The following is a 15,318-nucleotide window of genomic DNA, read 5'->3' on the forward strand; positions in this document are numbered from 1 at the left end:
GTTTCGTCCAGTGAATACAATCATTTAAGCCTTTGCTTTTTCACACGGAGAGCCTTTAGGCATGGGACTCAGATTGTGTCTCCCTTAAATTTCTTGGTCGGTGAAATGGCCACAACCCTAAGCTGAAGAGTCAATATCAGAAGTCGAGCAGTGGGAGAAAGTATACAGGAAAACTTCGACATGCTTCTTGCCAGGAACCATGGCCGAGCATTGTTGTCAACGCAACGGCTAGTTTGTGCGGGAGCCAGTCCGAAATACCGCATGTTCACAGCAAGTGCAAAGGTGCCGCTTTCGCTCGATCCAGATTCGCCGGATGTGAAAAAGGCTCAAGGTTATTGCTCAAATCTTGTTCGGTAAGCTCAAACACACTAAGAATACTTTGGGGCCGGTCGCTCATTGAATGTACCAGGAACTATGACTCGCCATCATACACTCTGGCTCATTTCATTCAACCGCACATGCTTCCAGCGTATTTTGCTATCCGCGCCTTTAATATCGAACTGGCCAGGATACCTGACGTGGTGTCAATGCCACAGATCGGAGCAATGAGGATGCAATTCTGGCGGGACACCATCGACAAGACTTTTAATCTTGCGCCTCCGTCAGAACCTGTTGCCATATTGCTTGGTTCGTATCTAAAGCAAGGATATAGGCTCAACAAAACCTGGTTTCATCGCATCATCACTGCCCGAGATAGGAAACTGACGCATCCCGGCTTCACCAACTTGACTGAGCTCGAGTCCTATGCCGAATCAACTTATTCGACACTTCTATATCTAACTCTGTCGGCGTTTCCTCTGAATTCTCTGACTGTGGATCATTTGGCTTCTCACATTGGGAAGGCAGCTGGGATAGTGGCTGTGCTCCGTGGAGTGCCATTGCTAGCTTTCCCCCCTCCACCTAACATGCATTCTAATAACCCCCCCGGAATGGGCGGCGCTCCTACCCGCGAACGACAGGGCGTTATAATGCTACCCTTGGATGTCATGTCCCAAAATGGTGTCCAGGAAGAAGATATTTTTCGAAATGGAGCAAACGCTTCCGGCCTCCGCGATGCGGTTTTCACGGTGGCCACCCGTGCCTCCGATCATCTCATAACTGTCCGTGCCATGCTCAAAGGCATCCGGGAAAATCAAGATCCTGGTCACGAATTCGAACACATGCATGATGAAGGTCATGAATACGACAAGCACGAAGTTGGTGCCAAGATGTCTGCCGACAGGACCAAGGAAGAGATCAGCAATGGTTTCGGTGTAATAATGGGTCCATCTGTCAGCACTCAGTTGTGGCTCGATCGTCTGCAGAAAGTGGACTTCGATATCTTTCATGACAGCCTTCGAAGAGTTGAATGGAAGCTACCATTTGTCGCATGGTTGCGTAACAGGAGCGGCAAGCTATGATCTTCACAGTCGGGATTCGTCTCACGGAGTCTTCAGGGCCTCTATTCGAGCATTTGTCCTTGCTTCCTGCAGTTGAGACAAGGCATTGGCATCAACGGTATTTCGCCGGCTTCTGCTCAGGGCCATAGCATCCCCCCTTTTGCCCAGGATTGCTTCGATCGCGCCTACCAGGGCTTGCGGATCGTAGTACATCTGTCCTTTTGAGCCCTTACGACCATAAAGCTTCAAGCAGTCGATCCCAAGAGAGGCGAGATGATCTCGGTCGACATGTGGGGTGCCTTCTCCAGTCAGGTGAATGACATGGGTCACGTACTTGCGGTAAATCGAGTCTCGAGCACCATCACGCGAGGGGCGGGTTGTGCCGGGGAAAAGGAATTCACCGTGTCGTGCAGCTGCAGGACTTGATGGCGCCGACGTCTTCAATGTGTCGGCTGACCGCGAAGTGTGAAGCTTAGTTCTCGGTAGACGTCCCTGGGACTGTTCGCAAGCACGGGCGATTGCCTCCACGAAGTCAAATGCAGAAAAAGGATCCGAACTCGGGCCTGTCTCGCGATCCAAGGATCCATTCAGTATGAGAATCTTATGTCGGGCAGGGGTCGTGCTCAGAGCCTCTCCGACTCCTTTGAGGACAATGGACGGAAGAATTGAAGTGTAGAGGGAGCCGATAGAGTATATAATAGCTTGGGATTGGTTGATGGCCGAGATTACTCGTGGGTTAGCCGGGGGTAGCATTTCCTGCCCGTAGGGATTGATGTACCATATTCGCTCTATTCGGGCTGGGAGGTCTTGGTCCAGGTCTTTGCTGAATTTGATGTTTCGCTGCCGTAGCGTCGGGAGAGTCCCAGGCAAATGAGCGTCCTCAATCTCCTCAGAGTGTTCAGCATGGTGGCGGGCACGAAAATCGGACGGAGAATTTGAAGGCGACACTGTCGGCATCTCCAAAGCGGTCTTGGCCGCAGGGTGCGAGATGTTGTTCTGTCCCACGATAATCTCGCCGTTAGCCAGGCCAGCCGCGATGTGGTGCGAGAAGTTGGAATTGATGCTGGGAATCACCCGCACTTCCCCGTCGGGGATGGCGCACAGGCTGCTTAACAAGTAGATTGCAGATTCGAAACTGCCACTGAAGAGCCGTGCGCCGGTCAGAAACAGATTGCCGACACTGGCCGAGGTGAAGTCGAAAGTGGAAGAAGGCCTCGCTCGCTTCATGATCTCGAGGTTCAGCAGGTTGAGAAACGAGCGGATCAACTCCTTCTTGGCCGACGGGATGCCGTGCCAGAGTTCAGATGTGCCCCAGACTATGCTCTGCCATTGATCTGCGGCGTCTGTCGAGGACGAGGACGACAACCGGTGATTGAACAAGTTGGAGATGGCCGACCGTTCGGTCGAGGGCGGATCGGTGGGAATCAAACGGACCAGTCGACTTCGCACGTCTCCGATTCCCGGTCCTCCAAAGACACGTATCAACTCGGAAGAGGAGCCGCCGTTGTCGCTTATGGGAATGATGTAGGATAGAGGGCAGTCTTTGCTTTCGCGGACGGCTTCAAAGACATCGACGAGAGAGTTGGCAGCGCTGCCGCCGGAGAAGACCACGATACCTTTGGCGGTGGGCATGGTGGATTTTGTCCGACGGAGTCCTGTCAGACAGTCGACTCAGAGGGGCATATCGAGGGATACTAGACCCTTTAAGTGCTCGGAGCAGGCATGAATGGTGGTTGATATCAGGTATGAACACAGTGTCCAGGATATCAATTCCGTGTTAGGTGACTCAGCCTTGCGATTCGAAGTTGCGGCGATAATGCGGAATGGCTGGTCTGGGAAAGATAGCCGACGACTTACTCTACATGGTTAGTGTTAATTCGTATTTGGCAATGGTGCCGTGGCCGCTGTCAAAGCGACAATAATGCGTCTTGCAATGTGCCGATGGCGAGTTGGTTAATACAAAAGGGGACTATGATACGCGTTCTCTTTCGGGGAGGTTCACTGTGGACTCTTGTTGGCGTGAGACAGTGGTTGAGACCACTCTGTGACCAGGTCAGCGACCTAGATAATAACGTCATTGTTGGTGCCCACTCAGAACGGCCTAGATCTGCCCATTGGAGGCGCAACCTGCCGCACTTGGAACCCCATGCGCCCCTGAGGAATAGCCTGCACCGCCTAAAAGCTTAGACTATGGGGGCGCATTAGACATGCCATTGGTGCCATTGGCCTCGTCCCCTGTTACCACCAGTTCCCCTCCCCCTAACGGCGCCTCTCCCCATCCTTCGCGGTATGGGAATTTTATTCTGGGGCGACGTTTCTTTTCAGCTGATCCTTCAGCACTGCGCTTTATGACCTTGTCGCTCAATTTCACCCCTTTGATCTCACCCTCGTCTCCCTACTTGTGTCGATGCTGAACCTTTCTCTTGTATTCTGCCAAATGTCCCGCTCTTGGGAACTTTCCACCCGTACCTCAAAATGGTGACCCATCCTGCCCATGTCGTGGTTTCCTCGAAGCGCACGTCCCTCGAGTCTGTCGGTGAATCCGAAACCTCCTTAGCCCGCCACTCCCGAGAACACGGCCACCGCGGGCGTCACGAGCACGACCTGGAGGCTCAGAACTCGGTCGCGGAAAATCACCCGCAACATATCCGCATCCGGGATAACACGGAACACCATCACCACGATGGAGAGGGCGCACCGCATTCGCCGAACCTTCATCGCAGCGAGACCGGGGTCTCCAAATACTCCGTAAGGTCTCTGCGGAGGAGAGGTCGAGCAGAGACCAATGTTTTGTATGGCGCAGGCGAAATGGGCAGAACTACAGGATGGACTCCTGGGCAGGAGCCAGGCATAGACACCAGCGACCCTGCTCCTCCGTACAGTCTGGGTGCCGCAACACCTGCCGATGTTGCGCAAATGGAGAGATTGAACCAACGGTGTGAGATTACGGTGGTGGATTTCAGCAACGAGGCGGTTTCTACGACAGATTTGGACAATGACAATATTGAAGAATTCCTTCAGAAAGGCGCTCCAGAATGGGCTGATGTCCGGTGGATCAATGTCAATGGGCTTTCTTGGGACGTGATTCGAGTACTGGGAAACCACAAGCATCTCCACCGGCTGGCTATTGAGGATTTGTTCAATACCAAAAATCGCACAAAGGTCGACTGGTACAGTGACCATACCTACATGATTCTTCCCTTGCAGAAGCTCATCAACATCGAGGACAACGAACTCGACTACGATTCGGAAGTCGACGACAAGGAGGACTTGGAATCTGTTGATGCCGAGTCCGAATTTCGGACAAGGATCATCACAGAACGCCAGCGAAGGCAACGGCAGCGGAAGCGGAAGGGCGCCATCCGGTCTTTGATTGAGGATCTGCAAAAGCCCCTGCGGAAGGAGAAGAAGAAAGAGACTCTTAGATCTCCAGATATCATCGGAGACGGAATCCAGCCCTCGAACAGTTTTAGACACTCGAGCAAAGCGGAAACGCCATGGGCACCCAGGACCATTCGCACCATGCAACGCTATCATGCCGGCCCAAACCAAGACCGAATCGAGTACATGGAGCGCCACGCTGTCCTTGGACATAAGGGCATTGGGGTCTCCATGGAACAAGTCTCCATTTTTCTTTGCGCAGACAACACCGTCATCTCCTTCTTTGAGTACTCTGCGCACGATGTACAGACACCTATCATCCGCCGGTTACAGTCTCCTGGCACAATTCTCCGCCAGTGCTCTGATGCCAGCATGCTCTGTCAAGCGATCCTTGACGCGATTATCGACCTTGCTCTCCCCGTAACAACGGCATATCAAGACGCAATAGGAGATTTGGAGCTCGACGTTCTCACCGACCCGGACATTCATCAATCTTCCACCTTGTACATCTTGACCTCGGAAATCGCGATCCTCCGCAACGCCATTGCTCCGGTAGTTCAGCTCATCGGCGCGCTGAAGGATCACAAGACCAGTGCCCAGCCTACGATGATAACTCATTCGCGTATCGCCAGTCCGTCGGCCCTCGACCAACAAAACAACGACCCTATGAACAAGGCTCCGCTGTATCATACCCAAAGCAATAACCTCCGCAAACACTCCAGCGCTCCCCTAATAGTGAGCAGCGTCGAGATTTCTCCGCTCACAGTCACCTACCTGGGAGACGTAGAGGACCATGCTCTCCTTATCCAGGATAGCTACGACCAGATGCGCCGCAACGCTGACAATCTTGTCGACTTGATCTTCAACACCGTGTCGGCGTATCAAAACGAATCTATGAAACAGCTCACCATCGTGACATGCTTTTTTCTTCCTCTGACCTTCTTGACTGGATATTTTGGACAGAACTTTGCGACTTTCCCGGGGGTGACGGAGCATAGCGACGCGTTCTTCTGGGTCATTGCCACGCCCGTGTCGGTGGTGGTGTTTTTGTTATTGATGAGAGACGTCATGGTTCGCTGGCTGGGCCGGTGGGCGAACAAGGCGTTGATCGCCCGGGGCAGGAAACGGCGGTTGGCACAGACCGGACAGCAGAGTTGAACCGTCTTTCTCGGTTGCGGGTAAGGGCATTGATTTCATTGGGACGGAGCAATTTACTAGCAGTGTTGTACAGCACAAGCTCGACATGTTTCTTTTTTTTCTGAGCGTAAGGGATCGAGCGAGCGAGCGAGCTTTGTGGGAAAAAACCTTGTACATTGTTGGCTATAATGGAACCAAACCTGGTCGAAACAACTTCGACTTTAACATGGGCCCCTTCACTTAAGAGATACCTAATCAGGCTTAGCTTGACTTCAGCTCCATTGAGCTTAGATATACGTTGACTACGCCTGGGTACCCAAGAAGAACGAGCGCCTTTAAAAAAAAATACTTCTCATGCGATCCGGGAGCGGGGGTCTAGCATTACGCACAAACAAGTCGAAAACTGGCTCACTCGTTATAGAATCTCGTATCACTTCGAAGCAGGAGGAGAAGAAGTCAGGATGAGGAAGAGGGGAAAAAATAGGGCGTAAGAAGCTAGAAGATACTCATGCACTATCAACTCAGAAGTCAGACAGCAGAACTCGGTTCGACAGTCGGGGGTTGCCAGCAAGTCGGTTGCGGCGGGGCCCAGAGGTGTTTGATATACTGGTTCAGCGACGAGCGTTTCCAGAGGAACTTCGGCTGAAGAAGACAAGTTCGTAACGCAAAGACCTCTGTTGACAGTCTGGCTGAGATTAGGAGACGCACGTTGGGATGAAGGTTACCGATGGTTGTTTACACAGTGTAGAAAGTGAGCGGCGGTGAACGGGCCAACACGTCACCATGAGACCACCTCTCAGGATGCTTGGGGGAAGAACGACATATTATCTGATTCAATACTTCTATCTTCTCTATGGCCACCCCCCGTTCACCTTGAGGATCTGACCGGTAATGTAACTGGACTGATCACCGAGCAGAAAGACAATGGCGTCGGCCAGTTCCTCGGGCTCACCGAACCTCTTCAGGGGAATCAGCGGATACACCTCCCTGCTCATATCCCCTCGCTCTGCGTCGTCGAATTGCGCCTGGGACAGCGGCGTCCGTACGCCACCAGGGGCTACGAGGTTGACGCGCACACCATGGGGCGCGAAATCCAACGCCCAGGTCCGCGTCAGGCCCAGCACCGCGTGCTTGCTGGCCACGTAGGCACCCAGAGTTTGGAAACCGTAGTAGGAGGCGCTGCTTCCGATGTTGACGACCGAACAGGCGCCGCTGTGGCCCGGCACCCATTTCCACGGGGAGGCAGACTTCTCTCCATTCTTTGGCTTCTTGGCCAGAATGTAGCGCAGAAGCTCGGTGCCGACGTTCCAAGTGCCCGTGAGGTTGACGTCGAGGGTTTTGTGAAAGGTCTCGTCGTTCTCGAGGATCCCGCCGCTCGACGGACAGATGCCGGCCGAGTTGACCAGGCCGTCAATCTGCGGCGTGCGCGACAGAATGGTCTGAAATGTCTGGCTGACTGAGGGGCGGGAGGAGACGTCGACCGAGGGATATGAGAACACCTTGGCTCCGGAAGCGGTGTTTCGCTTCGCTGTCGCGTCGATTGACTCGGGGAACGACGCTGCGCGGTCGAGGAGGTGCACTGTCGCGGAGCGGGCCAGGAGTTTGTGTACCGTGGCCAACCCAATGCCCGATGCGGCGCCGGTGACGATGTAGGCTCGATTGGCGAGAGATGTTGACGCCATTTGGGAAGTCGTATAGCAGGATTCCTAAACAATAGGATCGAGAACAAAAACTAAGAACTCAAAATAATTGTTGGGTGGAAATGGTCAAATGGGATTTTGTGAGTTGCTGGATATCTGGTGTAGAAATCGAAAAATCTCTCAACTCTAGTCAAAACTCCATAGACTCGAGAGGCTGTTGTCAAGACAAGGTATTGTACAAATGAGAAATAAAGGCATGGACCACATCGGGGTTGATACTGGATGTATCCGCGACCGCTGCTCTTGCGTGGAAGAGATCCCGATTGACCTAGTCATACCTCGTAGTACATGGATGTGAATGACAAAGGAGAATATTGGAAAGTCCTGGGGGGAGATCAAGCCCGATCATCATCTCCCTCTACGAGGCTGGTACGAGTCAAGCTTGCGAGTAAATCGACGGGTAACACAAAAACGAGACCCAGATTAGATGTGGGCCTCCATTGACGATGCATTGTCATCGCCGTGACTGCCAGAACATCCAGGGTCCCTGTGCTTGTGGATTCTATTCCACCAGGCGAAGGGGTTTCGACCTTTTATGTGTGTGTCAACACTTTCGTTTGTCATCGGTTTAAAACCTTCTTGACCTGGCCCCCACAGAAACCTGGCCCAATCACGCTTAATCTCAGCGGGATACGTGACTAACTTGTTTTGGATATCAGTCTGTCGTTCTTGGCAATATTAATACTGATCACTGAAATCCTGGAGTGGAGAAAAGACATTTCTTCCCCCCTGGATGGTGGCACGGTGGGTGGATGTTGATTATTAGTATTATTTGATGGGGATGTTCCGCAGCTAGAAGTGTCATTGTTCGTGTAGTTCAAGAAGTGCCTTGTACTAGACTGTCCTGAAGGAAAATTACGCAATAAAATACAACCATGAATGGCGTGATCCACACATGTCCATGACAATGTAAATGCGTTACTGCAAATCGTGGGATATCAATATTCTGGAAAAGCCAGCTGGGTTATGTTTCTTGCCACCGTCATCGTTGCCGCCGTTCAATCCGTCAATTTTCGTTGCAACTTTGAGGTATCCCCGTGGAAGTTGAATCATGTTGTGACCAAGTTTACAAGTACATGAAAAGGCTACCTAAAACGCCCGCTTTAACTAGGTACAAAGTCAGATACTGGACTGATCCACTCAAGAGAAGTGAGATGATCGTCCTATCGAGGCGGTTCTGGTTCATGGCGCGGACTGTTTTGCGCGACATCAGAGCCTCGTTCAGTTGCTACTTGTTGCGTACCTAATCGAGTTCTTTCTGTGCAAACCCCATCTTCCTACCGCTCAGTGCTTTAGACACACTCTTACTCTGAGATCCTTGATGCAACGGCTTTTCTAGTACTGCCCGGGAGTGTTGTTCTGCTCCAGCTATACCGACTTCTCTAGTGCCTTTTGATATATGTGCATCGTCTGCTCCGTCATTTCGATCGGCCCATCAGGCGGGGCTGTGGGGATGCGGCACGATCGACCTTGGGCCACGACATTCTCGTACCCGTCAAACTTGAGCTCGGGGTACTTGTCGAAGAGGGTGCGGTCGAACCGCCACGATCGACTTGCGTAGAGACGGATATCGTGTGAGAGTTTGAGGACCGACGCTGGGGTCGTGAAGATATCGACGAGGTTGAACGGTTTGCCACCACCCGACTGCGAAGCTGAGGTTGATGATGATGAGGAGGCAGCGGCATGGTCGTGATCGTCTTCCTTCCCGGAGACACCCCCGGCTGGTGGTGAGCCAGCGTGCTCACTCAGCGCAAACTCGGCATATATACCACACGGATCGTCGACATTGAGCATGCCCTCATCGGCCGACTGGTTAGCATAGTCTGCCGTGGCAGGCGCCGAACCGGGCGACCGGCCTGACTTGCTGCGGCGGCTGTTGGTGTTTTGGTTTTCAAAAGCCACGTCGATGGCGCGGAAGATGTTCCATATGCCAAAGTAAGCCCGGCCACGTGGAGCCTGGGGCAGGATCTGAGCGAGGTCCGGCACCTCGATCACGTACGAGTTCATCATGTCGCACAACAGTCTGTCCAGGACCACCGATTGGTTGTAGTACATGATGATCTTGTCTCGCAGCTCCGAATACGGGACCCAGTCGATCACGGCTGAATGCGGGACGGAAAGTTGTAGCTCGGTGGGTTTGTAGTTTGCCCCAAGCAGGTTATACGTGTCGTACGAGGGACAGATGCGCCACAGCAGGATCGGTCCGATGATTTGGGGGACTTGAGACTTGAACCACACCGAGTAGGACGACGGCCAGGCATTTTGGACAAACAAAGACATGATTGTTGAGCACGAGCGGATCAGCCTGGGAAGATGGGGATTAGCCTTGACTCTGGAAGCAACACTGCGCTTCCACTTCTCAAAGAGGGGGAAGAGGGAAAGGGAGAAGAGAAGAGAGAGAAAATCGAGAAGTCTCTTACTTTTCCCTGCTCGATCCATCTGGGGCAGCATCGATCCGGCAGCGGACTTGGAGCTCCAGAGTCTCCATATGTCTTGCAAAGGCAGAGGAAGGATTGTTTGGGGTTAAATCCCCGCCAAACCATGGTGGGAAGTGGCCAGCAGGAAGGCTGAGGTTGGTCTGCCCAGGAACACTTTGGAGGAGCGAATCAGGACTATGCTGCTGATGCTGATGCTGATGCTCCTGGTGCTGTCCTGCTTGCTGCAGCGATGCTCTCTGATGGACGGTGAGGTCTGGGTGACTCGGTGCAGCGGTATGCGTATGCAATGTCTGGCCGGCAACCTGCTGAGCAGTGTCAAAACTTGCCGTGGCACTGCCGCCAACAGCGGCAGGAGATGTCATCCTTGTCGTTGCGCGTGGTGAGGCAAAGGTCGTGCCATAGACTTGGAATCCCATAGGTCCCATGGGTTGTGAGTAGAATTCAAGGCTGTTTGGGTCACCGACACTCCATTCGGGGCTCACCGCTTGCACTGTTGCATTGGGAAGATTTCCGTTATGATTGACAAAGTGCTGAGAAGGGTGTTGTTCCCCTTGGTGTGTCCCGGTTTCGGGTTGCAGGTCATCTGCAGAGCTTTGGGAAGGGTTCAATACTGGATCGTTTGCGTTTGATGTTTCGTCCGGCGGGCGAGTTTCATGTCCTGTGTCTGTGTTCTGAGAAGCTTCTGACCGAGATACACGCTCGTTATCATGCTCTGTGTGGTGGGGTTGCAGGTTCAGCTCGGTTAATTCTGGATACTCTGCGTACTCGTCCGAGAGGGTGCCGGGGTTCAAGCCCCCAGGACTAGAGCTTTCTTCTCCGTAGGCTAGATCACTCAATGGCGACGACATGCGATTGGTGTCTTGGAGCTCGGAAGGAGAGTCCGAGTCTTCCAGCCCCTTGACGTGAAGGATCTTGCCAACCTCGGTGCCCACGGCGTGCAGCGAACATGACAGCTTCAAAATCTGCGCCCGCATCTTCAACGTGGCCGTTCGCAGGTCTGCGAGCTCCTTTGACAGGGCCTTGTTCCGTGCGCTTTCTGTCTGAGTGCTCGCCTTGGATGCTTTTTCGAGACTCTTGATGTACAGAGACTTGCGCTCCCGAAAGTGCCGTTGGGACAGACGATTCCGAATTCTCCTGTAGATGGAAACAAGCACCTTGGGTCAGTACATGTCATGACTGCTGAAATGGTGACCAAGAATTAATTGGCTGGTTGCGAGGGCTGTCCACCTTTTGGAGGCTTCATCCATGTCATCCCATCCCTCGAATGTCGCCGCCGCTTCCACCTCGACTGGCTGGTTTTCTTTTCTTCGCCTCGGCATCTTTCGTCAGACGATGTCTTACGTGATTGGAATGCAGAGACAAATTCTGATATATATCCGAGCTTCGAGCAAAGAAGAGAAACGGTAAAGTCAGGCAAGACGAGGGGCAAGATGGTGTGGAAGCGAGGAAGCAAACAAACAGAGAATCGGCCAGAAAAAAGGTCCCCACGATGTTTCTTCGGCAGAATCTGGGGACCCCGTGGATCAACAATCAATTCCTGGTTCCGGCGTCCGACTAGTCTTCCCTCGGTTTACCCCTCAAGTGGCCGAGCTGCTCAATCTGCCAATCACCCGGATTGGGCTTTGCTGGGCGCGAGAATCGTGTCAGAAATGGGCCTTGACACGATTCAAGCAAGTTCTAAACCTAATTAGGGATCAAGAGGATCCAAGACTTGTGATCTTGGCCCTCTGGTGACCTCCGTCCGGTTTTACAAGCCAGGTCTAGACACTGATCAGCCCAAGTGACCTGGATCTCGTTGAGCAAATTCCCTCCCCATCGTACTCCCAATATGCTAAGATTGTGCCACCCGTTCCGGCATCCAAGGCCCTATCGACTCCCTTGAATCCTACTCAGATGGCCGCACACTCTCCTCTTCATGTGATGCGACGTGATGCGTCTTCACATCTTCCCCAATATCCTTCTTTTCAACGTCTACCGTCACCTCGGGGGCCAGACCCCCTCGACCGTAGATCTGCTTAGGTGTATGGCCTGTCATATAGCGGTCATAGTCCTTCATATACAGCGCCGCCAGGACTGCTACGCCACCGACAGCCAGGGCGGCATAGTAGACGTAGGCAAATGCGTCAGCATAAGCATTCTCGGCGGCACGAGCGACAGCAACCTGTATCTCTGTGGTGATTCCCGGGACGCTGGCCAGTGCCTCGGCGGACTGGGTCTGGAGCGCCTGAAATAGTTGCCCGAGCGAGGACTGGGGGAGACCAGCTTCAAGGGCGGCGCGAGTCACATACGCACCGACCTTGGCGGTGGCTTTGGAATTGAGGATTGCCACGAAGACGGCCGTGAAGACGGCGCCCGAAATCGACCGCAGGCCAGATAGCACAGCTGAGCACAAGAGTTTTGTCAGGCTATGAAGACGAGGGACAATTGTCGCAACAAGACAAACATACCATAGACCATGCCAACATCTGCGTCCTGTGCATCAAGCTGGACCATGATTGTCGTACCTGTTTCCAGCCATCCTATCGGGAATGCAGTGAGAAATGCGAAGGCGATGGCCTGACCCTTCTGAGAGCGGTTGACCTGAGAAAGGGCGGCGGTAAAGGCGAGGCTGAATATGAGAAGTACCAAGACCTGGCGGCGCAAATGCTTAATCACGGAAACCAAGGGAAATAAGATCATAATTCCACCCCAGATTCCCCATCCTATTGCCGTCTATGTGAAGGTCAGCTTGAAAGAACGATTCCCGGAGCTCAAAACAAAGGGACGAGAAGGGCGGTGCGGTCATACACTCATCCAAGCCGAAGTCTGCCAGTCTCGATTCTCAGAGCCATAGACCAGGACGACCTCTGTAGAACAGACCCCGAAAAGTCTTGATGTTAGCCAGTGGACATCGTTTTATTTTCCAGTGTGATTGCAGAGATGTTGTCCACTTACGTTGAGGCCAAATGACATTCAGGGCGATGTACATGGCTCCCGCGGCCATGGAGACAATGTTCAGACACACGTAGCCTCGTATATCTTTGAACAGAGTCATGTCGACAATTGGGTTGGGGCTGGGTGTGTATACCTCGTATATGACGAAAATGATGAGTGTAACTCCTCCAGTAATGAGGAGCCCGAGGATGCGCCCTGAAGTCCACGGCTGTGGGTTTCCACCCCAGGAAACTCCGAGGATGAATAGCGTGAGGCCCGCAACGAGCAGAAAGAGGCCAAAATGGTCCATGCGCTTGAATTCCCGCCGTCGAGAGCGATGTCCGCCGTGGAGTTGATCAAAGGTCGGGGGGTGGTAGACCAGGATCTGGATAATCCAGCCGGAGCCTGCACAAGAGGAAGTCAGAAGAATGGATTCGCCTGGCATTTTCAAGAGCAGCTGCGCTCGATAGGCGTGGGAGTGAAAGACGGTCAACCGCAACATCTATGCTGCACTGCCTCTGAATCCTTTTCACTCACCAACCAAGATAAGGTAAATATAGTAGATCCACCGCCAGCTTCTTGTCTCGACCAGTGCCCGGGCGATATATGCTGCCAATCCGGTGGATGTGACCATGGGAATCAGCATCATGAAAACGGCCAGAAACTTATATCGGTGAGGTAACAGCTCTATCGATGAGTCGGTCAGCAAGTCTTTCAACAGAGGCAAGGCCGCAAAGGGTTGATATTCTTACCTCCAGTAAAGAGGCTCTGCGAAGAATGAACACCAGATGCGAGACCAATGATAACCTGTGGATATAAAGACATGTCAGAGCCAATAATGTCACAACAGGGAGGAAGAGAGACACACGTTCGCCCCAATCAGGGTGTTCATATTCTTTGCCGTGCAGGCCACGATCCCTCCGATTATCGCGAGTGCTCCAGCACCGAGCACAAAGTTGCGCCGTCCAAACTTATCGGAGACTCGTCCTGTGATCAACAGACTGATGGCGTTGCACAAGACCCATACGATGGAAAAGAGGCTCATGTCAGTGCTCGGGCCTGTGGGTTTGTGTCAGACTCTAGCTTCAGAGAAGGTCCAAACAGAGAATGAGCAAGGCAAGGAGAAGAGGGAAAAGAGCTGTACATACCGATGTCTAGATTGATGAATGTCAGGACCGATGCAGGAACAGCAAAGCCAAAATACGACGAGACCACGGTCAGAGACATTGAGACCATGGTGCCGACCAAGGGAATGCTGGTGAAGTATTCTCGTGGCATCTCCTCCACATCCTTGGCTAGGAGATTTGCGATCCTGATGTCCTCCTGATATTCCTCATCATGTCGATCACGAGGTTTGGCAAGGTGGAGAGCATGGTGATGGTGAGCATCGTCGGCATGATGATGTGCCTCAGACTCGCTGATTGTATCCGCCATGACGGGACTAAAAGTCCAGATGCCTGTCGTTGTATACAGCGAAAAGGGGGGAGAATTCTTGTCCGATACGCTCTCCTTATCTAGCCCGACAGGCATACATATCTATATATCTGTCGTACAAGACTCGACCCAACATTCTGGCCCAACTATCGACGAGCGAGTCCCGACTAGTCTGCAAACGGACAACATCAACCACATTACCGGAACTCTGTCATTTCTCTGTCATTCTTTATGTGGTTGAACCGTGACAAATACTACCGCCCTCCTGGATTTTCTGTCGGTATCCGAGTCAATATCCCCCAGGTGAATGCCCCACATACCCCGGAGGATGATCCGACGCGAGTCAGGCCAAGGCCGGGGTAGCGGAACAAGGACTTGCATATTAGGACTAAGTGGCCTAGGGCCAAATAAGGCGAGGCGGAATGGGGTTTGTTGTTTGACAAACCAAATCTACAGTCAAAGAATGGGCAGGTAAGTCACGCCAGCCCGAGTTGGACGCAGATTTGTCTGCGATACGAGATGTCGGCATGAGTGCTTGAATCATGGCTCCTTGCACTGATTAGTCCAAGTTCTACGTCGAGAACGTTGTCTTCGGTGTTGTTCATGGTTAGATATGACGAGGCACTTTTACTGTCACATGGTCAAGGCTGCTTTACCTTCCCTATCAGGACGGCTTACCCTCTATTTAGCCTGACACAGACTGATTCAAGTTAATACGACTCCTCTAGGCTAGTACAGCCCAGTTTTCTTGCTCCGATCCCAATAGGTATGGTCAAACCACAGAACCATGTAGATAAATCTGATCGAGTATGCCGCTGATAGGAGGTCCCCAGCTTCTTCGCTCTCCGATCCCAATCAGCATAGTCGAACCGCAAAATTATATAGATAAATCCTAGTCTTTTCGCGTCTTCTCTGATCCGTCTCTTTCAGAAACTT

The 15,318-nt window shown here is 52.6% G+C and overlaps 6 protein-coding genes across 6 annotated transcripts; 2 read left to right on the forward strand and 4 right to left on the reverse strand.

Moving 5' to 3' along the window:
* Positions 1 to 180: 180 nt before the first annotated feature.
* Positions 181 to 1,400, forward strand: AYO20_03109 (hypothetical protein; the record flags this gene model as incomplete). The annotated part of the gene is made up of 2 exons (XM_022641412.1): positions 181 to 353; positions 410 to 1,400. 2 exons carry the CDS (start codon positions 181 to 183, stop codon positions 1,398 to 1,400), a joined length of 1,164 nt encoding a protein of 387 aa, XP_022502614.1.
* Positions 1,401 to 1,421: 21 nt separating this feature from the next.
* AYO20_03110 (hypothetical protein) lies at positions 1,422 to 3,011 on the reverse strand (the record flags this gene model as incomplete). Its single annotated transcript, XM_022641413.1, has 1 exon — positions 1,422 to 3,011. One exon carries the CDS (start codon positions 3,009 to 3,011, stop codon positions 1,422 to 1,424), a length of 1,590 nt encoding a protein of 529 aa, XP_022502615.1.
* Positions 3,012 to 3,854: 843 nt separating this feature from the next.
* AYO20_03111 (hypothetical protein) lies at positions 3,855 to 5,918 on the forward strand (the record flags this gene model as incomplete). The annotated part of the gene is made up of 1 exon (XM_022641414.1): positions 3,855 to 5,918. One exon carries the CDS (start codon positions 3,855 to 3,857, stop codon positions 5,916 to 5,918), a length of 2,064 nt encoding a protein of 687 aa, XP_022502616.1.
* Positions 5,919 to 6,748: 830 nt separating this feature from the next.
* Positions 6,749 to 7,579, reverse strand: AYO20_03112 (hypothetical protein; the record flags this gene model as incomplete). Its single annotated transcript, XM_022641415.1, has 1 exon — positions 6,749 to 7,579. One exon carries the CDS (start codon positions 7,577 to 7,579, stop codon positions 6,749 to 6,751), a length of 831 nt encoding a protein of 276 aa, XP_022502617.1.
* Positions 7,580 to 8,965: 1,386 nt separating this feature from the next.
* On the reverse strand, positions 8,966 to 9,877 carry AYO20_03113 (hypothetical protein; the record flags this gene model as incomplete). Its single annotated transcript, XM_022641416.1, has 1 exon — positions 8,966 to 9,877. The coding sequence occupies one exon, from the start codon at positions 9,875 to 9,877 to the stop codon at positions 8,966 to 8,968; it is 912 nt and encodes a 303-aa protein (XP_022502618.1).
* A 136-nt stretch (positions 9,878 to 10,013) lies between these two features.
* On the reverse strand, positions 10,014 to 14,382 carry AYO20_03114 (hypothetical protein; the record flags this gene model as incomplete). Its single annotated transcript, XM_022641417.1, has 9 exons — positions 10,014 to 11,169; positions 11,925 to 12,417; positions 12,483 to 12,747; positions 12,823 to 12,881; positions 12,970 to 13,353; positions 13,486 to 13,635; positions 13,701 to 13,755; positions 13,817 to 14,007; positions 14,097 to 14,382. The coding sequence occupies 9 exons, from the start codon at positions 14,380 to 14,382 to the stop codon at positions 10,014 to 10,016; spliced, it is 3,039 nt and encodes a 1,012-aa protein (XP_022502619.1).
* Positions 14,383 to 15,318: the final 936 nt, after the last annotated feature.

Source organism: Fonsecaea nubica (assembly GCF_001646965.1).
Source record: "Fonsecaea nubica strain CBS 269.64 chromosome Unknown Scaff14, whole genome shotgun sequence".
NCBI lineage: Eukaryota > Fungi > Ascomycota > Eurotiomycetes > Chaetothyriales > Herpotrichiellaceae > Fonsecaea > Fonsecaea nubica.